The following is a 22,409-nucleotide window of genomic DNA, read 5'->3' as shown; positions in this document are numbered from 1 at the left end:
ACTTCTCTCACAAGAGAATTTCCATGGGCGGAGGATTAACTCTATTGTTAACACGGGGAAGTGCTATCACCCAATCAACGATGCCCACGTCTTTTAACATTCTTCATTCGCGTTAATATTGGTGCGTCGGTCAGATTCTCAAAGCTTGTAGAATATCGACTAATAAATGCAAGGTCTTTCTGTCCCCGAACGCCTTGGAGCAAAGTAGTGCGCGTTGTGTTTAGTAGTTAACGTAAAGGTTATTTTGTTTAAAATTATAAGTGGTGTAAAAATTTCATAATTCTTTAACTAACTTACAGGCAGATAAAAACGGGCAGATAAAATAAAAACTAAAGACGAACACAAGCTAAAAGTCTTTGTTACAAGCGAAAGTCATGTAAAAATGACAAAAGTACGTTTAGAACACATGTTAAAAACGTAACATAATGTCAGTGAAAATGTAAAACTGTTACTAAAAAGCTACAAAAAAAGTACACGAACACAAGCAACGAGTTAAAAACGTGGTACAGGAAAAGGTATAATCTAAAAACGTGCACAAGTGTATTAAAATGGTTCGGTGATAAGTTGTCCCAACAAGAATGAAAATAAGTTTATTTCTATGATTAACAGATTAAAAATATCATAAACAACACAACTATGAAACACAAAAACAAGTTAAAACTATATCTTGAAGAAAAAGGTAAAAATTTCTTATGTTTATAAATATTGTGAAACATTGTTAAACATCATGCGGTATAAAAAAAAAAAATGTCATCACAAGAAGACTAATGAATCTTGGCAGGTCCAGAGGGCCTTTTTCTTTTCTGTTTCATAACCTTAATCTCAGGATTATTCTCATCGGGTGCCGGTTTTGGACGAAACCGAAACCTCATTGCACGGACACGAGAGCTGATGGTAGACATAACCTATAAAAGGTCTACCAAACAACATCGCATTACGCCGATATCCGGTGAGTTCAAGCACCATTCGGGACGCCGAATTGGGTGCGAATTCACCGAAGTAGCCGCTCTTTGGAGGTGACCGGTTTCCGAGACCAGAACCAGAATCGTAGTTATTGACAAAAACCAACAATACCGCAAGTATACGAATCCGAATGTGACGTTAAGTTAGTTAAGTTAAGTCCCTGCGCAGGCAATAAATGTTCAACAACAGTTTTGTAAAATTAGCCCCCCTGTAGTAGTTCTTTATTTTGAATGATTTACACCATAGATTCTGTATTTACATTGTTTTCGCCGTTTTCTCAAACCTATCTTTGAAGGATTGTACTGAAAGTTCATGCATTTTGGTCTTCTATTAGATTTTACCTCTGACAACGGTTGGTAGCATGCGAGGTGTGTGGGTCATGAACGGACGTGCAGGTGTATAGACACATTCTCCCGAAGCAACGGGCCAGTCTCAACGCAGCAGCCTGTCAGGCGGGCCACCGCGTCCGTCATCTGGTTAAGTGTGGCTTGGTGGGTGATCTCAAGTGCTAGTCTAAGTTGCACATTTGGCGACCGTGACAGGACTTTTTGTGTTTTAAGTAAGTCATATCAGTGAAAAAGTATGTTGCATGTTTTTAAAGTGAAAGATTTTGTTTCTAAACACAAAAAGTTACCTTCTTCAGAGATCACCCATCAGAGCGAGAATCGAGTGAAGTTTGGATAGAGAGCGAATAAGAGCAGTGTTGCCGGAGTCACATTTTGAAAATATGCACCAAATTTGTAAGATAAAAAAATTATATTATTTTTTTTTGATTGACGAAAAAGGCGTGTTGTGAGGACAGCCTTTTCCTTTGCGAGTTGGGAGGACCGCAAAGAAGAACAGCGAGTTGAGAGGACAGCTGTTGGGAAAAAGGCCTGTTGAGAGGACAGCCTTTTCCTTTGCGAGTTGGGAGGACCGCAAAGATGAACAGCGAGTTGAGAGGACAGCTGTTGGGAAAAAGGCGTGTTGAGAGGACAGCCTTTTCCTTTGCGAGTTGGGAGGACCGCAAAGATGAACAGCGAGTTGAGAGGACAGCTGTTGGGAAAAAGGCGTGTTGAGAGGACAGCCTTTTCCTTTGCTAGTTGGGAGGACCGCAAAGAAGAACAGCGAGTTGAGGGGACAGCTGTTGGGAAAAAGGCGTGTTGAGAGGACAGCCTTTTCCTTTGCGAGTTGGGAGGACCGCAAAGAAAAATGGCGAGTGGAGAAGACTTCTGTTAGGAAAATATGAATTTTTGGACAGCTTTACCTTCGCGTGTTGAGAGGACTGCAAAAAAAAAAAAAGAATAACGAGTTGAGAAGACAGCTATTAGGAAAAAGACGAGTTGTGGACAGCCTTACCTTTGTCAGTTGGAAGGACCGCAAAGAAGAACAGTGACAGTTGTTGGGAGAAAAGAAATACCCAGTTGTATGGACAATTAAATAATAGCAAGCACAAAAAAGAACAGAGAGCCAAGTACTAATGCTGATGAGAAAAGATCTCGAGTTAGGAAGACAGCCGATTTCTTGCGTGTTGAGCGGAAGGCAAAAAAAACTGCGAGGGAAGAGGATACTTGTTGTAAGGAAAATAATAAAGAAAAAATGGCGATTTTTGAGGGCAGCAGGAATCAAGATAACACCAGTTTAGTTTAGAAGAAAACAATAGCGAATTTCGAAGACAGGCATATACGCACCCTTTAGATGAACTACTTGATGAGAAGAATACTGTGAAGAAAGAATGACCGAGTTATAAGACATGCTGATACTTGCGAATTGAGAGTATGGACAACAAATGAGAACAACTGTTATGAAAAATAGGCGAATTGCTTAATAGTTGCATGAGATCTCGTAACATGACTTTGGGAGAACAGTTGTCATAGCAAAACGCGAGTTGAAAGGAGGTCATGAATTTATAAAGGGCCACACAAAAACATAGTGGAAAGAAAATATAACTAGTATATATAAATTTTAGGTATCAGCAACTTAGAGAAATAACAGTTTATAAAGGAAAACATTGAAATACAACTTAATTAACAGTAAAGTGGGAAAAAGGTAGCTAATAGAGCTTGAAAAGAAGATTTGAATTAAACTGCTATTGAAAACCCAAGGAAATCTCTGATAAGATATCCATCGCATGTTAACGATTTCCAATTAGTTTTTTATGCCTGCATTGATGATTTACCGTGCGTTGTGAGAGTTTCTCTACTGTTAGATCATTATTTAGCAGATGTTTTAATAAGGTACATGCAAGTTGGTGATAATAGACATAAATTATGACTTGGAAGATATTGAAAAAAACCATCTGGCAAGCCTGGTGCACAACTGGGTTTGGGAAAAATAAGCTATGTGAAAGAGCCGTACGGGGCTGCCATACGTACGAAATGTGTGTCTGGTGACGTGTATGCGTGAGATTTCTCCCAATTAGAATTGGAGCGGGTGAGACAAAACTCGCGTTGCAGTCGTGGTTGTCAAAAGCATAGATTTATCTTTAAAGTAAAGATTTCAAGAATACTCAAACTGTTTGACTTATTTTTTCTTCAACCAAAATCAAATGGAACGACCGTTTGAAAAACAAGATAGATGCTGATTCATATTGAGATCATCAACTGTTCACTATCCACTGTATTGAATTATGGTTTAAGAAAATGCTTAAAATATTGATTTTCGTTGTATATACTATATATGACAGCACACGTCGAAATAATATGCGAGCACTTTGTGCAAGTAAGAACAAAATTAGGAAAAAATCGAATAACTTCTGTTTTGAGATCCTCAACATTGATGGAACGTAAATGTTTGAAAATACGCTTAATACGGCAACGCTGGTTGTCAAACCATTACATTCCTGTCACAAACAGGAGCTTAACTCTCAAAGAGCGAGAACGTTACTATTACGTTTTCACACGCTGAAAAGACCTTGTTTGGCTTCCGAAAACATTTCTCGGAGAGACGCACCGGGGCGTTGTTTAATGGCCGTACGAGAAAAGAGAGAATGTGGTGGAACATGATGCCCTTGTGTGGACTGTGATGTAACATTGCCAGGGCCCAGGCCCAGATCATATGCGTATCAATAAGCCACAGATATGTGTGGGTGCAATCATGAGGACCTGTCCGTCGGTATTCTCTTCAGTGGGAGAGCGAAGTTCGCAGCCAAACTGTATGAAGCGCAGCGCCAACTGGTTTTCACTGGCAGAATTGAGTAAATGCGTTATGATATTTAAATCCTTAAGATCATCTCTTCTATCGTACTGCCTCCTACGTTTGGATAGCGATGCAAATTGGCTATAGTAGAGAAATTTACTTTCAACATGTTTAAATGATTAAACACAATTTCGTAGAAACAATACATGTTGAAATTGTTTTTCATCTGAGAGGAAGGGAGATGTGTGGGTCATGAACGGACGTGCAGGTGTATAGACACATTCTCCCGAAGCAACGGGCCAGTCTCAACGCAGCAGCCTGTCAGGCGGGCCACCGCGTCCGTCATCTGGTTAAGTGTGGCTTGGTGGGTGATCTCAAGTGCTAGTCTAAGTTGCACACGAGGTACCACCCGTGGCCTAACATCTAGTTGGTTTCCCCCATTTGGACATCACTGTTTGAGTTCGACTCAAGAGGGAATAGCCCGTGTTGAAAAATCCTATAACGACCCTGAGTTCCATCCATCCCACCCACTAATCTAAAATAAAAACAAACCACCCACCCGCTGAGCAACCGCGAGTTACAACCGTTAAGAAATCAGAAAATGCGCTATATTTAGTTCACGAACTGTAATTTGTTTTTTTGCCACTCTCAAACTGAATTTTGAGTTGAATTTCTTGAACGTGCAGCTACACGAAAAATTACGCCGCACCCTATTTCTCTTTCGTAAAATTTTGTAAACAGAACGTGCGGACTGTCACCACAAAAGGGTATTACGTCATCGTGATTCCAGGGCTATTAAACCTAGGGTTGAACAACTTTGACACAAAGTAGGCGCGGTGAAGAAGTGGGCACGGAAGGCAAAATTTTGACAGCCTATTACATTGTTTACGTTTTGTGTCAAAGAAAATCAATGAAAAGTATGACGAAAAAGTCGTGCTTTGGTAGTGGTGTTTTATATGACGTCACCACCAACTTGATGTAAATCTTTTTTGTTTTTGTTTTACAACAAACAACAGTGGCTGCAATGCCAAAACGGAAAAACATTCTCCTAGCTCCTCGGGCAAAAGCCGTGAAGCCCGATCTCCGAGCACTGCCTCCAGCAGCAGTGGCTACAGCAGCAGTTCCTCCTCCTCAACGCCCTTCCTACTGAAGCAGAAAGTTAAACTGGAACCAGAATCGCTACCAACCATTTCCCAATTATCGCCCGATGCCGCTGAACCAGGTCGTGATGGATTGTGTATTTTCCAACAACATTCCCACTTGATACTTATTGTACTATCAGTGAGTTTAGTATAGGAACTTTCGTCTGTACACAGCAAAAATTATTTCCTGAAAAATTACGCAAATGTCCTGTAACAAAAAGGAGCAGGACATTTACCGTAATTTTACAGGTCGAAAAACAAATTACGTGACATTTAATTTTCAGTGTACAACTTTTTTACAGGACATTTGCTGTAATAATAAATGAATCTTCGATTACTTTCAAGGAAAACAACCACCCCCCCACACCCCCCCCCGCATCAACCCGGAGCTGATCGAGCACATCCTACGATTTATCGTCGAGGGCGATCACCAGTGGCCCCAGGAGGGAACGATCCTCATCTTCCTCCCCGGGCTGGAAGAGATCAAGAACGTTCACGAAGCCCTGCTGGATAGTCGCATGTTTGGCCCCCGGGAGGATTGCTTCCTGCTAGGTGTTCCGAAAGGCTCCCAAGGGAAAAAGGAAAATTGCGCTGAGTACCAACATCGCTGAAACTTCGGTTACCATTGACGATTGTGTGTTTGTCATCGATTGTGGTCAGATGAAGGAGGATAGGAATATGGAATCGTTGGAGATGGTTTGGGTTTCCAGGGCTAACGCTTTGCAAAGGAAGGGTGGAGCTGGTCGTGTTATGCCCGGAGTTTGTATTCAACTGTTTACGAGACCAAGGTTTACGAGTCATATACTGGGTCAACCGGTGCCGGAGATTCATCGAAAACCATTAGAACCACTTCTGTTGAGGATCAAAACGCTCGAAACTTTTAGAGGTCAATCGCTGAAGCTCGAGCTTACCGGGACGGAAATAAATTCGAACGGAGAGAATAATCGGCTCCTAGTGGCCATCCTATGAGTTGCCCTCTACCCAAAGGTCATCAAAGTGTTAACCCCAGAGAAAAGCTTCATCAGTGGAGCGAGTGGTGCGGTACACAAACTGCCTCAACCGTCCGATCTTGGTTTTAAAACCCAAAAGGATGGATACGTTTTCTTGTATCCATCCTCGATAAATGCCACATGTGGCCACTTCAATTCCCCGTGCCTGGCCTACCAGGAAAAGGTTAAAACGTCCCGGATCTACATTCGGGATACCACAATAGTTCCGCTGCTACCGATGGTCCTGTTCTCGGGCAGTGATCTGCAGATAGAACTGCACGGTGGCGATTTCGTGATCCTGCTGGAGGATGAGTGGATTGTGCTGCAGGCGAAAATGATTAAATTCTTACGCCTCGAGCTGGCTAAAGTTTTGGAGCTTTAAATTTCCAATCCGTTGCTGAATTTGGCACACCACGAGCATGGCCGCAAGGTCATTGGAACTATTATGCAGTTAATTATGAAGGAGTAACAGGAGAATGCTTGTAAAGTTGTTTTGGCGCCTTGTATATAATCTAGACGACGCAAAAAAAAAAATTGCTGGAGCGAGTTTTGGTAACACTAGGTTACAGCTGTTGTACTTAAGAAGAAAAGGAATAAATGTTATATGTTTGTATTTAAAAGAATATTTCCTAATACATACAATGTGAAGAATTTAAATTCTTTGAAGTTTTGTTCAACTAGTGTGTATCACCATCAGAAATTTATTCAGTTATCGATTTTTTTTTACCAAGACCAAGACTTGGAATCAAATTTGGTTCAAATTAAGTCTGTAATAATATAAATCACTGATTTCAACTGCCAAGATTTTAAAGTAAATACATTCTGGGCCTGCAGGGCACCGCCGGTCGTGTTGGGTGTTCGCGGCGTCATCAACTGGTTGCATGTCTGAGTAAACACAATCGGTTTGGTGTTTGTACTTTTGTCCTGCAGCAGCATCGTTGTTGCCTAGAAAGAAAAAAAACTGAACTTAATATGGCAAAAGGAAATCGGGATAGCTAATTCTTACCGTGGTATCGCTTTTCCTGCTAATTATGTTGCCCATTGTACCTAAATTGTGGTGGCCACGCATCTTTTTGTTACTGCACAGAAGAGCCATTTTCTGCTGTTCACTTCCGGCTATGATTTGCTGTTGCTGTATCGAATTCAGCTGTTGTTGGATTTGCGAACCGGGAGGTTGTTGCGGCTGAAGACAACCGGTGGCCAAAGTCGAAAACTTTTGTGGTGAAGGTGTCATTATCAAATTCGATTGGTCACTGCTTAAAACTGGACTATGCATTATAGGTAAATCATCGAAACTAGGAGTAGTAGGACTCATGGCGGCTAGATACTTAAACTGTTGCTTCCGGAAAGCGGTCCCCATTTCCGCCCCTGCACCATTGCCTGGAGTTTGTTCTACATTTGTTATACTAGATATATTCTGACTCTGTTGGAGCTGAGGTTGCTGTTGTGGAGCAATTTGGTGTATTGTTTATATTCTGTATGAGACATTGAGAAATCTGATCTAGTGGAGTAGATACATAAATGACTACTGCTGAATAACTGTTGATGCTGCTGCTGTTGAAGCTCGATTCCGACGTCCGGGTTAATAATGAAACTGCAACCCCCTCCTACTCCTCCTCCCCCACCTCTGCCACATCCATTTCCAAACCAAACCACCGACGAGTTTAAGGCCGTTGGCTGACTAGTGGCAAATATATCGGTGCTCGAAAGCTGAAATACTTCCGTCGGATCCGGTTTCGCTCCACGCTGGCATAGCTCGGCAACGATTGCCACATGAATGGGTTTAACTTCACCGCCCTCCGGCTGGCATCGTTGGCCAGTGCCGCACGTTCAGTCTTTTGGCAGATCCTCGACGACAACTCCAGCGCAAAGCATCCGATATCGCCGAACTGTTTGGTCACTTCGTCCAGATGCCATACCCGCAAGTGATCATCGTTGATTAGTGTGCTCAGCTTCTGAGCCAGAAGGAACAGACTTTCCTCGGATTCCGCTGTAGGGGAGAAAAATGTTTGAATTTACTGATAAATTCACGAAACCAAAACAAATTTTAAATACGCACTGTCACTGAACCGATATTATTCAGTCACTCAATAATCTCCGTGATACCTGCGTGCTTGATGCACTTTGATCACTTCTTGTTTTGTAAACAATGTCACAGCATGGCTGAGTGGGTTATTTGACAGTTTACACCACCCTTATCTATAAGCCCTGCGTGATTCGACCCATGCATATCCAACAAGGGACTATTCAAATATTACGTAACGCGTTAAGGGGGCTGAGGAGGTGTAAAGGCAGCCACACAATACCACGTCGGACGTCGCGTCGCGTCAGCTGTCAACGCCGTCGTCGAGTACTAAAAAGCTGACGCGACGCACTCTACAATTTTCGCACCACAATATAGTCCTATTTGCCGCTGGTAGTGTTCGTGATTTTTTGCTGGTTGTTTCACCAACACTTTTCAGTTTTGGGACAATTAACCTCAAAAACGACCATGTGTGTCGACCGGCTGCCCGTTTTTTGTACCGAGAGTTTTTGAGGTTAATTGTCCCGTCTCATCTGCACACGCTCAGCAAGTGTTCGTAAGAAATGTCAAAAACAACTCTATAGCGTCCACAGACAAGGCTGACAGGGAAATATTGAGTCAAAACTCGGCAAACTCCAACACAAAATATTTCATTCATTTTTTTTTCATTACTGAAAAACGAGAACATATATATCAAGCTAATATTTATGATAAATTCTATATGATTTCATCATTATGTCAAATATATTAAAATCTTTAATATCAATTTCAATGAATTTTGAGTAAAATTTGTATCATCGAAGAGATAAAATGACAATGATATGATTTTTGAATCTGTTTGTGTGAATCTTTGAAGAAAAATATCAAAAACAAATAGTTCAAATCCTGCTGACGCGCTAAAATTTTGATTTTTTTCAAAACCAAAACGTCGACGCTGGAAAACGCTGCCGTTTAGAACAAGTTTTGCGTTTTAGTACAATGCCTTCACTGACGCGACGCACCATTGTGGTGACTCAAACGGAAAATGGCATCCTCAAAATTAAATGTCAACGCGACGCGACGACGGACGGGCTATTGTGCGGCCGCCTTAAGAGTTTGTTACGCTTTGTAGATTTAGGTTAGAAAATCTGTGACGAATGTGTTACGTTGGGGGGTGGGGGGTTTGAGAATGACCGAAAATTGCGTTACGTAATATTTGAACGGCCCCCAACAACAACATAATGGAAGTCAGAACTCCTGTATACATTCATATTTGAATTTTAATAAAATAGTTTAAGGACCGAAACGGAAAAGGAAATAAAAAAAAAACATAGTTTTTTGTATTTCCCCATTTTGCTTCTTATAGTCATATAACAATGGATATTCTAAAAGCGGAGATAGCAAGAAAACGGAAGATTTTGGAGGAGAAAAAACTTGTGGTAAAAAGAAACATTCTGTTAAAATTAATATAAGTAAACAAAGTTTTATAATTTATAATAACTGCTTACAGGATGATAAGAAAAAGTACTTCAAAAGGGGTGAACTCTTGGCGCAAGAACAGGAAGAATATCGAGAAAAGTTTGGTCAGAGTGCAGGCTCAAGCGGGGTCACTGAAGTATCTACTGATGACGGGGAACGTTCACCGACCAAGGACTCGAAGTATGATTTCCGAAATCTCCCACGAGCTGAAGTGATACGAAAGCTCCGGGAACGTGGGGAACCTATTCTGCTTTTCGGTGAAAGCGAATCCGATTCATGTTCTCGCCTTCATCAGTTGGAAATTTCTGCTCCGGAAATCAATCGAGGTTTCCGAAATGATTTCCAGGAAGCGATGGAACAAGTCGATGAAGAATTTCTCAATGAACTGCTTACTTCCAATGCAGGACTAGCGAAAGGCAAAAGTTCCAATGAAGATTTTGCTATTGACGATTCCGTTACGTATGAATCAATTCAGGAGATGGCAGTTCGATTGGGAAGAAGTGGCAAAGAACACGATATGCATGTAATCGTTACGGTTATTCAGTTTGTTTTAAAAATGTGGAATGACCAGTTAAACTCAATCGCAACGGCTCAGCGATCCGCCACCAAATGGAAAATAGCCCGAGCAACTTTCGAGCAGACTCGTCTTTATCTGAAACCACTACTGCGGAAGCTCCGAAACAAAACCATTCCCGAGGACATCCTCGACAGCCTAACGGATATCACTAAAAGCCTGCTCAAGAGAGATTATCTTCACGCTAGTGATGCGTACCTGACGATGGCCATTGGCAATGCTCCCTGGCCAATTGGAGTGACCATGGTGGGTATTCACGCGCGTACCGGACGTGAAAAAATTTTCTCCAAGAACGTTGCCCATGTGATGAACGACGAAACCCAGCGGAAATATATTCAAGGATTAAAACGATTGATGACAAAGATGCAGGACTTTTTCCCAACCGACCCGTCGCGTTGCGTTGAATATGTCAGTAAGAAAGATCAACCGGTGTCGATCGGTATGTAGGGATGAATAAAGATAAGACAAGCTAATTAAAATATTTATGCATCCGACTTTAACTATCGTTAAACGTTGCTTCGAACATGTCCTTCGTGATTTTTTAACTCACATAAATTGTTTAGACAGATTGTGTACAGCTTTAATCATTTTTCTCAACATGAATACGTATAATTTTCCCGTCTGTTTGGATAATGTGCCGGTATTGAGGATGTCCTTTTTTTACTTTTTTTTAAAGGAAAGTACAGGATTTAAATTATGTAAAGCTTCCTAGATGAACAGCTTACAGCTCGTTTCACCGGTTTCACCTTGATCCTAAAGACGTGCTAGTGAGTTGTGCTTATTCGTACTAGCGCGCTAGCTCGATACAAACGGATAGGTGGTTTCCATGGTGGTTTCCTTTTTTCGATTTATGCAGACTGTCGGTGAAACCTGTTAGGTGATAGATAATAGGTGTGTTCAACAAAACTCAATCGAAATCAATTGAAATGGATTGACAGTTGCACAGCTGTTTCTCCAATTGACTTCGATTCATTTCTATCAGGCCGCTGATTGAACAGCCACTCACCAATACTAATGCGTTCTGTTGTTGTCAAAGCCGAGTGTTGTTCTGTATAATAAATTGAATGGAAGAAGAAAGCATTTCCTCCGCGAAAGATTCCTGATTTGCATTGTTATAAACCCGTTTTCGACGATAAATAACATTCTTCAGGACTTATTTCTCGGTTTTATAATTGGTAAGTTATAAAACTGTTATGATGATTTGATATGATTTTACGTTTATTTTGTGTTTTTAATGTCAGCAACAGATGTAACTAAATCAGCGAGAAGTTGGTCGTATAAACTCGAAAGAACAATCCCATTGGATACTATTCCGGATACGAGCTTGGAACACCATAATACCGAGTACGCTTTCGGCAAGCGCTTCACGGGAATAGCCGGAAAATTATTAGTAGAACAACATTACAAAATTAGTCTGCGCTGCAATTAGACTCCTAAACAGCTTGTATTGGAAGAGGCAATACTCAGACATCGAGCAGTGGGTTTTAATAGAAGAAAATGTCCCAATCGAAGACGAAGAAGCAAAAGTATAATAGAATTCTAGAAAAGAATTGTATTTCAATCAGCTATTTTTAGGGACAAGGGAGGCACAAATGCGTAAAATTGTTGAAAGCAGGTCGTGAAGATTTTAGATTGATATCAACTTTTAATAAACAATATGTATATTACGGAATAAAATACGGTAACTTGATGTTGTGCTTTATTTTTTGGTTATTAACCATAAGTGCATATTTTCCCTAAAGTGTAAGGTTGAAGCGGCGTAGAATCCGGATTAACCTGAATGTAGCCGATGGACAGATGCATGGTCAGCAACCGATCCAAATTTGCATTTGCATCGCAATTCCTGCACAACTGCAATGATTGCACCAACTGGCTCCACCAACGCAGCACACCAGCACAGCACAGCACCGACCGATACCATCTGCACCGCATCACCACAACACGGAGTTTCCTGGCACCACTTTGATTTTCATAGCATTTGCCGTTGTTAACGAGCAGCTGCATTTGATTCGACATATACAACATACCACTAGCACTGCACCATCGGCACAGTGCAGCGGTACAGCATCACCACTGACTTAGCACCCGACAGAGAACACCGCACTGAATGACACAACTTTCATTTTTTCAAATGATTGTTCACAACAAACTAAATCAGCTGTTTTTTGACATTAAAAAACTTCATATGTGTTAGTGCGATAGAAATCGATAGAAACGAATCCTGCTTCCGAGCATGATCGGTTTTGATTGGTTTCGATCGATTTCGATTGGCTTCAATGAACGCCAATTGGATTAGTTTCGACCAAAACATTGGCTGAGTGAACAACAATTTACCAATCGAAATCGATTGAAACCGATTTCAATTGCCTGTTGAACACGCTTAATATTATACTATTCATCTGAGTTACCTCACACCACCATGATCGTCCCTGATCAAACGACGAGCATTTTCCACACGCATCGAAAAATAACGATTGAAAACGATCAAATTTCGATATTGTTTGTTGATTTTTTATACGGGATGAATGAGCAAACGAGTTCAAAATCCCGATGGAATGAATAAACCCAAGAGGTCTAAAATCCCAAATAAAAAAACGAAACAAACAAGTTTAAAATCCCAGATGAAAAAAAATGATTTTTCATCGGTACAGATCAGGTTTTGGAAAAATAAACAAAATCACGAATATTTGCTGTTGTTGAGCAAAAGATGATTTTTCTGATCGCGTTTAACGATTTTAATTACGGAAAATCAAAAGAAATGCACGTAGCTTACACGATTATGATGCAATGATTTGGATATCATCTTAATTTTCAGTTCTGTCTGCATTTTCATTTTATGTTTGTCTGCATTTCAGTGTAAAAATGAGATGCGTCGATTTCATGTTTTTTATTTATTTGTTCCATGATTTCAAAATGCAGTACAAAAGAGCACTCTTGCTTTTAATTTTCTATTCCTATAATTGATTTACGGCTTTCGAATTTGCAAAAAAAAACGAAATCAAGCCTTCATCATCTTATTCGAACAAAACCAAATTCTGATAACTTCAACGAAGGTTTAAAATCCCAGATAAAAAAAATAACTTCAACGACTTCAACAGTAGCTATTCGACTGGGTTGTCAAAACAAATGCCGCGAGATAAAAAGAAAAGAAAAATAGGATTAGATAACAAACGACACGGCTGATAGACGTGGTAAATAATTGATAACAGTTAGTTGTGATAACTCTCGTGATGTTCAAAACGTGCTAACATATAAACAATTTCAGGTTCCAGTCACTGTTCAAACACAAGGATGGAATCGCAGCAGAAAATGAGTTCCACGCCCAAAGAACATGTTTCCAATGTCAATATTGGCTTCATTGGGGGTGGAAATATGGCCTACGCTATTGCAGCCGGCTTGATCAATAAAGGTGACGTTAGTTTGATCAACCTTGGAATACATTGCAATGTTTCCTTGTCTGCGATCTGAGCTTCCGGTTAAAAAAAACTGAGATAGATAAAAAGGGAACCACCAACAAACCGACTGAAAAAAAACATTACCTGCTAATTGAAAGCCTGTAGATCTTGAGCATGAAATTTCCTAAAGCATAATATTCTATACCATGACCCGTGAAGCAATTGGGCCAGCTAGGTATTCCTTCCAACACGGTATTGAACCCGCCCATGTTGTATATGTATAGGTATACCAAAATGATTACTGTAAAATAACCCTGAACGCTTCAAAATGCCTCCAAATGGTTTAGATTCAACTCCGTTGAGCACCTTTAGAGGCAGGTCAAAACCCTACCGAAATATCAAAATTCTTAGGAACAATATGACAAAACTCGAATTGTTTTCAAGAGACCGTTGCACATAAAAGTTTATAGGGTAAATGTACCCGTTAAATTATTTTCTGTCTGTTCCTTATAGACTCAAAAACGATTATGTTATAATTTGATTTTAAATCATGCTCACACAACAATTAAAATCTGAACAATTTTAGGAAATTTCATTTATTATTGAAAAGAGTAGCAAAGCACATCGGGTCATATGATTCCGATCAAATTAGATACACATACAAGTCTTGATGTAATGAGATGATTTACCGATTTGAAATTCTCTTCCAACTCGGTCTGTATGACGGCAGTGTGGATGCTCCCATACAAACCCAACGTAAGATTAGGTAATTCATTAGTCAAAAAATTTCAAGTGGTTTGCACCAAGCAGGTCGTGGTTTGTATGTTTTCTGTGTTCTAACATATAATCTACTTGAAAAATTTCTAAGTAACTTAACTAAGTTTAGTATACAAGTCATATTTAATAATGAGATGATTCAATTGAAAAAACTCCTCCCACTTTCACCTATCCCTAAATTTTTTTATGACGGAAGACTGTTCAAAAATAAACAAAGAAAAACCATTTTTGGAATATTCCAAAAATGAAAAATTGAAAAAAAAAATTCAAATATTTTTAAAATTGTAGTAGTTATTTAGAAAAAAAAAAACTTAAAGATTCATCTTTATAAATTTAGAATTGAAGATCAATGACTTCTCTAAAAAATAAAACTCAAATCCAACTGGGAATTATTACAAAAAGGTCGCTTTTTTGTGAAAATGTAAGAAATAAGGTATTTAAGATTAAAATTTATTCTTATATAAAACAGAATTTAAGAAACTGAGCCAAATTTTCAGATTTTGAAAATGAAACGATAAATAAATTCAAAATAAGATTTTCTTTCAAAAAACAAGTATGTTTTTAAAGGTGTTGCAAACCACACCGGATCAGCAAGTCTTGTTATAAAAATCACCTAATACCTAATTCGATTCAATTGAATTTCTTTTTTTTGCCAGGTGTGCTTAAACCACAACAGATCATGGTTTCTGCAACTAATCTAGATAATTTGCGCAAACGCTGGGAACGTCTTTTGGTGGATCGTCTAACAGTTGATAACGTCGAAGTAATTCGCAAATCGGATATCGTGTTTCTCTGTGTCAAACCTCACATCTTACCCATTTGCCGTCGCTCGATGGAGGGCTCCTCCAACATTCCCGACTGTAACACCAAATTAATGGTGTCGATTCTGGCCGGCGTCACTTTGGAACGGTTGTACAACGAATTCTCTTGTTTGCCCAACATTCCGTTCGTTCGAACAATGCCGAACACTCCGATGCAGGTCGGAGCTGGTTGCACCATATTTTGTGCCGGATTCGATCATCACAATGCTGTAATGGACCAGTGGGCTTCATCTTAGTGGATATAATAAATTTCTCTTTTCCAGACGGTTGAGGCTCATTACAATGCTACAAAATTCATGTTCAACCAGTTAGGGCTGGCGTACGAAGTAAGGGAGGAGCAAATCGATAATATGACCGGTTTGACGGGTTGCGGTCCTGCTTTCGTATACCAAATCATAGAAGCTCTGGCTGATGGTGGAGTGAAGCAAGGAATACCTCGAGAGATGGCCATTAAAATGGCAGCACAAACAGTCCTGGGAGCTGCGAAAACAGTGCTAGAGACGGGAAAACATCCAGCGGTGCTGAAGGATGAGGTCTGTTCGCCAGGAGGCGCAACCATTCATGGTGTACACGAGCTGGAAAAAGGAGCAGTACGAGCGACCCTCATAACTGCGGTTGAAAAGTCGTCCGCTCGAGCCAAGGAACTATCTTAGGCATCCAGTGTCGGTGCATTACTGTGGTATCGATTGTTGCGTTTAATTTGTGTCCCTGCATGTAATTTGTGTCTCGAAAAAATTATGTAATAATGAGTCATTTGAAGATAACGTACATTGATTTAGTTTTTGAATATCGAAGAAGCCCATTCATCCGCTCGTAGGGACGAATCATCCCAGAGGATGAAAATTCCGTACAAAAGAAAAAAAAACATCCGCTTGAAACAGATTGCATGCCGTGTGTGTAATGATTTTCCGCGGCTATGATGGTGGATTGCACATTTATTTGTGAAATTTCACACGTTATGTGTGAAATGCGCTGCCAGTGTAAGAAGGAAGGCTTATTACAAGGTGAATATATTTCGGACATAATCTATACACATCCTTATTTTGAATAAAATCTCTTTCTTTTATTATTATTTTATAGTTATTTTCAATTTTCTTTAAACAATCGTTTTGCTTGTGTTTCATTCGGTCTCATTTTCTTACGCAGAGAGTCAATGCTTCGCACGACTTTCCTCGAGCCGGATTTCACTGTTTAACGAACCATCAGAGTTTTAATTTTGTTTTGTATTAAACTACTGACAATATTCGTGCATTTATCTTCCTTTCTTTTATTATAATATTAGCTTAGTTCACATTCTTCGTGATAAGGTCTCTCTCTCTTGTTTCTTTTCATAAATACAGTTTGGTTACCAATTGTAGGGACGCAAAATGAAGAACTAATAATACCAACCCGAAGCAAGTAAGAACAAACGAATTCTGACGAAATATTTACAAAAAAATATCTAATACAAGTTCTTTACGATCGGCAGGCTTCTCCATCCGAGCGTCTGAGCGAATTAAATAAATTTACTAAACCTTCTTTATTATATTTAGTCCTGTCTTATGAAGTGCTTGTTTTTCTGCGGCACAATTTGCTAGTGTTTGCTTTTGTCTTATTGTTTACGAGCTTTGCGTTCGTTGATCCAAGTTTTGAATCGGTTCTGACCCTAACCTAGACCCCATGGGTTTTCACTCTTGGAGCATTCTCGAACCTGAATGGTCTCCGATTAATTTATGTTCTATTCGTTTTTTCAAAATATTTCTACATTATAAATATTAAATTATTCATTAACTTGAGAAACTAAGGCGAATAATTGAACAAAAAATTACCTACTTACACAATGCTAAATTCAATCTTGTAAGATCTACATACGATATAAAGACATGATACAGTTTGACAGCTATGTAATTTGTTTTGCGCGTCTTGTTTATATCAACGCACGCGTTTCACAACAGAAACTTCGCTTAAAAATTAACGCGCGTCTTCGTATTCAATCTTAAAAGCTACGGGCTCTAGGATTTCTAGCGTACTATTAATGATTTTTGTTTCTCATTGTCTGTTTGTTTATTCTTTCTATAGCTAATTCACAAGTGTTTTTGTTCTGTTTCAAATTTTGTCACTTTGGATTGATGTATGTTATTTGAATGCTCGATAAGCGCAACGAGAGCAAGTGAATTTTTAAAATAAACTTTTTTGTTATCTGCACTAATCAGTGGTTATTTACTTCATTATCGTTCTAAGTTGCGTCTATTTTACAATTAACTATGTACACCTTGCTGCAAGTTTTGATTTTTATTCAATTTGAGTTTGAAATTTCACTTGGTAGGTAATTGCTTACTAATTATAATTTCTTCTGATTACAAGAATTCGTTGGAAATCGGCTACCGTCGTTGACAAGGTCGAATCGGTTGATATACGACGACAATTCGTTTTGCAAATGATAATTTCTCTCCACTCCGAGTCATTGTCAAGGTTCGTTTCATAATGCACATCGTCTAGTTAGCGGTCCTTTCAATGATTGACTGACACGAAATTCTTTCGCGAGTCACAGTAAATGACAAAGTTTAACTTTTCACAAGACGAAATTTGTTGGGTTGTTAGGTTTTTATGAGAGAAAAATCTAAATATTTTAAGTTATTCATGTTATCTTTTTGAAATCACTTTCATCGGTTTAAAACATGAATTTAAAGTACAGGGATGGCAATGTTAAAGAAAAAGGGGGAACTTGTCTATGGCCGGACAACATTGATTTTTCGAGAACGCATTGTCCTAATTTAACATCATCTTAATACCATGGAAAGAAAGTAAATAGCAGTCTGATATGGTGTTTGAAATATGATTATCCAATCTGTAAAGGTAAACCAATGATAGGCACCGAAAGCTTTTGCCTAGTAGTACGGAGAGGATAGCCTTAACTATGCATTTTTATTTTGATCACTTTGTTCGGCCTGTTAAATGTGAGTTGCTCATAAACGTCAGTGTTGGTTGGTTATTTTTCGACTACAGTAGATATAAGATAACAAAACGGAAGTTCAAACGAAATATTAGGAAAGTTTAAAAAAAAATGCGATTTTGCTACGACCGTACAAGAAAATATTCAAAATTAAACATGATTTCGACTTGAAATTTTCATTTTTTCATCTCTATAATAGCACCCTCAAATGGTTGGCAGAAGGTAAGGGTTCAAAAAACGAAAATATTTTGGTCCTCTGAGAAACTTTGAATTTGGCTGTCCGGTCAGAAAATTTTTCTCTAGTTTTTTTTCGAAACAAATGTTTCATTCTGGTTTGTCAAAACAACTTTTATGAAAGGTTTCATAGAATGTTCAGTACCCTTATGAAAACTCGTACTCACAAGACCTGTGCAAGTGATTTGAGTCATTTTGCTACTTTTTTGCCATTGGTGACAATTTTGGTGAAGTAATTCGTAGTGTCCGACCATAGACAACACTTTTGGAAAACAGTGAAAACTTACATAAAATGTTATGAATATGTTGTAAATTGTTTTTTTTTCTAATATGGTTTAGAGATAATAATGTTGTACGCTTTAAATCAGTAGGGGAACCAATATTTACAAACATATATTTTTGAAGTTATTGCTAAAAAAGCTAAAGGGTGCGGTAGTAGACAAGTTACCCCCACTCATTATTTATGTCATAAAATTAAATCCAGTTTTTATTTCTTTACTGAATGTAGATGCTTTTTGATGTCATTCCAAGCCTCATCCGTAACTTCGTTCGGCTTTACATCTTAAATCTCCATTAAATATTTTTTATATCCCCAGATAATGAACTCTAGCGGGTTGATGAAATGGGCAAACCCTTCTTACACCATTTCTGAACGATCGCTGCTGAATTCTGAGGAAAGCAAAATTGTCATTCCCAAAAAGCATTTTAGCGAAAGAATGCAAATGGTCTTTGACAACAAGGTAGTTGCAATTAATACTACTTGTTTATTTTTACTGCACTACTTGTACTTTTATTGCTAATTATATATATTATGAAATCGTTTCTTAAGAGAAATAAAAACTGGTTCAAGTTTTATGACATAAATAAAGTGTAACACTTCCACGTTGTTATCTATAATTCCTTACAACGTTGAATGGAAAGTTAGCTAGACAGTTCAAGAGAAAGCAATTTACCGTGTTAGTAGAGGCCTTGTAGATATTCCCACAATAAACCTAACTACATTTGTCAAGGGTCTAGGGGCCTCCATTGATAAAATGGTGTATTATAAAAAAAATAAAAAAAACTATAAACATCGTTTTCAATAAAAATTTTAAAAATGTTCATATTTCTCACTTAGCACTAAAAGTGACAATAAATTTAATAAACCTACTTACTTTTCCAGAATTTAAATTTCCTTCACAAAAATTTAAAAACAATTGAATTATAGGATGAATCTTGCATCTTCATTTTTGTCACTTAATTTAAACTTTTCCTTTTTGAAAACGCATGCAACAAAATTTCGTCAATAATCGCAAAAATGTTATCTAAATTGAAAAGTTGGTACCTTATTAACATTCCATGACCCGGTGAGAGAATTGAATTCATGGCTTGCGGCTATACTGTCGTAAAAATTGCTATACGCAATTCGGACAAAGGTACTCGAATTCTTGATTGAATTTAGACCATCGCCCTCGAGGCTGATGCTACCGCAATACTAGCAACCGGAACAACCGACTTGACAACGGTCGCTGTTTGTGAAATGGATGTGCAGGGAGTGCCAATAGCGGAATTCATCATGCCCGAAAGTTGTCAGGATTTTACAATCGTTTTCATCGGAGGGGGTACGGTCGTTGATGTTGACACCGTTTCACCATCGGCCACGGATCCGATACCAGCCGTTCCGAGGTGATGATGTTGCTGCTGTTGATGTTGCTGTTGGAGGTGTTGGTGATGTTGTGACTGTAGTTGGTGCTCAGAAGACATGTGATTCATCTGGTGATCATCGACATCTGATGACGTTCCACCCAGACAGTCGCTGATGTCGTCAATACGGTTGATGTGATGGTACTTGCGTTTGTTTGAGGACGGAGGTCTTTGGATCGACTGGGGGCTGTCTGCCAGGAACGATTGATCCAGTGGAAAGTGAAGGGCGGCTTCAGTTTCATTACTTTGCAGGTTCAAAATAGAATCGATTGCGTTCTGCACCTGACGACTAATGTCTTCTTCGAAATTCAAACTAGCCGGGCCACCCGTCTCGAAGTGAATATGGTTCAACTGATGCTGAAGATCGTTGGCCGCTACAGAGTGTTGTAGATGGTGGTGGTGGTGATGAAGAGCGTGCTGCTTAGGATTTCCCTGAGAGCTGGCACCACTATCCATTCCTAGAAGATCACGATCGAGAAAGTTTAGCTTACCTCCGCTATGACTATGATTATGACTAGAACTGTTAAGACCACCACCAGTGCCGAGACCTATTAGGTTAGTATCATCACAGTTTTCTGCTGCACCGAGAATCGGTGAATGGAAGCAATTTTTCGAGCCCTTCAACGGACTATGATGGGCTGATGGCACATCGTTCGTCATTATGCTCACCGGACCACACATGCTGTTAAGATTGTTTAAGCTTAGACTGAGATTTGTATCGAGAATATCCAGGTCACCGGTCGTCGAGGCTAGCAGAATATCACCGTTCCAAGAAGTGCGCTTCGAATTATTAGTGCTACCACTAGTGCTAATATTAGTGCTATTTCCTAGGTGCCCATTACCACCACCATTATCGTTAAGAATATGATTGTTACCTGAGCCGATGGAGTTGATACCCTGTCCTTGTACGATTTGATGATGACCACCCTCTCTGCCATGGCCAGAGTGATTAGAGTCACCTTGACTCTGGGTACACTCCAACAACCACCGATGGTCATCGTCCTGAGTTCGATTCCCTACGGGTAGACAAGGTCGTTTGGAAGGATTCGTACCATCACCCCAGCCACATTCGGCCACCGTTTGACTCCAGTGACGCTTTTGGCTTAGCTGACTTTGCATTATCTCAAAATTGTTACTTTTGTGAAGAAAACTTGCGTTATCAAGAGCACTTTCTCCACCCTGAAAAAGAGCTTCCAAGCGAGTTTCAATCATATTCTCCTCTTGTTTCTCTCCAACTACTTCTTGAGAAGAATTATCTTCGGAGCTACGGGTGTGCAGCGGAGTCTCGCCAAACAAAGCTTCTAGCCGGTTTTCTACCGATTTATCTGAAGGCACCCTTGAGACACCTACCGCAGAAGAAATGACGCCACGAGGTGCGTTGACGTTTGATGATTGTTGTGCGTTGAAGAAAGCAGCCAACGGCGAATCCACCTGATCTCGGCTGTTTTCTTTATCTTTTGTACCCTCTCCACTGGCTGGATTGAACAAATCATCCAATTGCTTTTCCATAATTTCCTCTTCCGGGGATTTCATGGCTTTAGAACTGCCGCCGCCATCTCGAGCTCGATCATCAGCCAAGTAATTCAGTTCCTTCTGTATACACATCCATTCATCATAGGACTCATGATGATTGGATTGAGCTTTCGGAAGATTAGCTGAATCACTTTTACCCTGAGATTCTCCAATGTGATTGAAAAAACTTAACGAAGGAGCCGGTTGAGGTTGTGATGCTTGGGCTTGTTGTACTGCAATGTGGGCGGCAGTCGTCGAAGATCCAACGTCACATTTCTTCATGATGAAACTAGGAGTAATTTCGCTCTCGATGTCGTCGAAGCTATCTTGCAATTCTTCCTTGAACAATCCCGTTGGACGACGCTGATCAGATGACGTCTGTTGATGCCTGTAAGCTACAAGCTCTTCAGTCTTTGGATTGCACTCTGACTTTATATTCTCTGCTTTGATCGCCGTTAGCGTAGTTGCTGATTCAGCTGTCAGTTGATCCTGAGAGGAGCTAGAGTCACCAAAAGGAAGTTCTTCCTTTTTTATTTTGCTTTCTTCCAACCCTGCATCCATTACAGATGGCTGCTGCTGCTGTTGGTTAGCATCGACGAAGAAAATATCGTTACCGAGGGCTGACGATGGATTAAGGTATTCGTTTATTTTAAGCTGCATTTGGAGAATTTCGTCCTTGACATCCGCTATCAACATGCGATCGATCATCATTAGTTCTGTCGTACGGACGTGGCGCTAGTAATAATAAAGTTTGATTAATAAGTGCAATAGCTTTTTTATACTTTGTTT

At 39.6% G+C, this 22,409-nt stretch overlaps 4 protein-coding genes and 1 long non-coding RNA gene across 9 annotated transcripts in view; 3 read left to right on the top strand and 2 right to left on the bottom strand.

Annotated features, from left to right (window-relative positions):
• The first annotated feature begins 4,848 nt into the window (after window positions 1–4,848).
• LOC129740350 (uncharacterized) lies at window positions 4,849–6,868 on the top strand. The gene is made up of 2 exons (XR_008736208.1): window positions 4,849–5,361; window positions 5,525–6,868. It is a non-coding gene; the product is annotated as an uncharacterized LOC129740350 (long non-coding RNA).
• Window positions 6,853–8,415, bottom strand: LOC129740349 (uncharacterized). Its single transcript, XM_055732004.1, has 3 exons — window positions 8,271–8,415; window positions 7,218–8,201; window positions 6,853–7,156 (listed from the first exon to the last, which is right to left on the bottom strand). The coding sequence occupies exons 2-3, from the start codon at window positions 7,569–7,571 to the stop codon at window positions 6,968–6,970; spliced, it is 543 nt and encodes a 180-aa protein (XP_055587979.1). The 5' UTR covers window positions 7,572–8,201; window positions 8,271–8,415; the 3' UTR covers window positions 6,853–6,967.
• Window positions 8,416–9,038: 623 nt separating this feature from the next.
• On the top strand, window positions 9,039–10,751 carry LOC129740345 (pre-mRNA-splicing factor 18). Its single transcript, XM_055731997.1, has 2 exons — window positions 9,039–9,652; window positions 9,724–10,751. Exons 1-2 carry the CDS (start codon window positions 9,590–9,592, stop codon window positions 10,711–10,713), a joined length of 1,053 nt encoding a protein of 350 aa, XP_055587972.1. The 5' UTR covers window positions 9,039–9,589; the 3' UTR covers window positions 10,714–10,751.
• Window positions 10,752–13,177: 2,426 nt separating this feature from the next.
• LOC129740346 (uncharacterized) lies at window positions 13,178–16,029 on the top strand. 2 transcript variants are annotated; one of them, XM_055731999.1, is made up of 4 exons: window positions 13,178–13,457; window positions 13,532–13,675; window positions 15,095–15,468; window positions 15,523–16,029. In XM_055731999.1, the coding sequence occupies exons 2-4, from the start codon at window positions 13,558–13,560 to the stop codon at window positions 15,910–15,912; spliced, it is 882 nt and encodes a 293-aa protein (XP_055587974.1). In that variant the 5' UTR covers window positions 13,178–13,457; window positions 13,532–13,557; the 3' UTR covers window positions 15,913–16,029. The 2 variants fall into 2 exon arrangements, with proteins under 2 accessions (XP_055587974.1, XP_055587973.1); XM_055731998.1 differs by having other exon boundaries at window positions 13,178–13,474.
• A 274-nt stretch (window positions 16,030–16,303) lies between these two features.
• Window positions 16,304–22,409, bottom strand: part of LOC129740341 (mucin-17) — a 90,234-nt gene continuing 84,128 nt past the window's right edge. For 3 of the 4 annotated variants that reach the window (XM_055731990.1, XM_055731992.1, XM_055731993.1), the window contains one exon: window positions 16,304–22,355. In XM_055731990.1, coding sequence (XP_055587965.1) covers window positions 19,995–22,355 — 2,361 coding nt within the window. In that variant the 3' untranslated portion in view covers window positions 16,304–19,994. The remainder of the gene's footprint in view (window positions 22,356–22,409) is intronic. The other variant, XM_055731994.1, reaches the window with a different exon arrangement.

Source organism: Uranotaenia lowii, chromosome 1, assembly GCF_029784155.1.
Source record: "Uranotaenia lowii strain MFRU-FL chromosome 1, ASM2978415v1, whole genome shotgun sequence".
Classification (NCBI taxonomy): domain Eukaryota; kingdom Metazoa; phylum Arthropoda; class Insecta; order Diptera; family Culicidae; genus Uranotaenia; species Uranotaenia lowii.
Note: the sequence above shows the minus strand (reverse complement) of the source record. Positions and strands in the feature narration are given on the sequence as shown.

Excerpts from the sequence above, each read along its gene's own strand:
- LOC129740349 (XM_055732004.1), bottom strand. The coding sequence starts at position 7,571 with ATGGGGACCGCTTTCCGGAAGCAACAGTTTAAGTATCTAGCCGCCATG. Across the intron at positions 7,157-7,217 it reads GCAGGAAAAGCGATACCACG|GCAACAACGATGCTGCTGCA; the intron begins GTAAGAATTAGC and ends TTTTCTTTCTAG.
- LOC129740345 (XM_055731997.1), top strand. The coding sequence starts at position 9,590 with ATGGATATTCTAAAAGCGGAGATAGCAAGAAAACGGAAGATTTTGGAG. Across the intron at positions 9,653-9,723 it reads TGGAGGAGAAAAAACTTGTG|GATGATAAGAAAAAGTACTT; the intron begins GTAAAAAGAAAC and ends AACTGCTTACAG.
- LOC129740346 (XM_055731999.1), top strand. The coding sequence starts at position 13,558 with ATGGAATCGCAGCAGAAAATGAGTTCCACGCCCAAAGAACATGTTTCC. Across the intron at positions 13,676-15,094 it reads AGCCGGCTTGATCAATAAAG|GTGTGCTTAAACCACAACAG; the intron begins GTGACGTTAGTT and ends TTTTTTTGCCAG. Across the intron at positions 15,469-15,522 it reads GATTCGATCATCACAATGCT|ACGGTTGAGGCTCATTACAA; the intron begins GTAATGGACCAG and ends TCTCTTTTCCAG.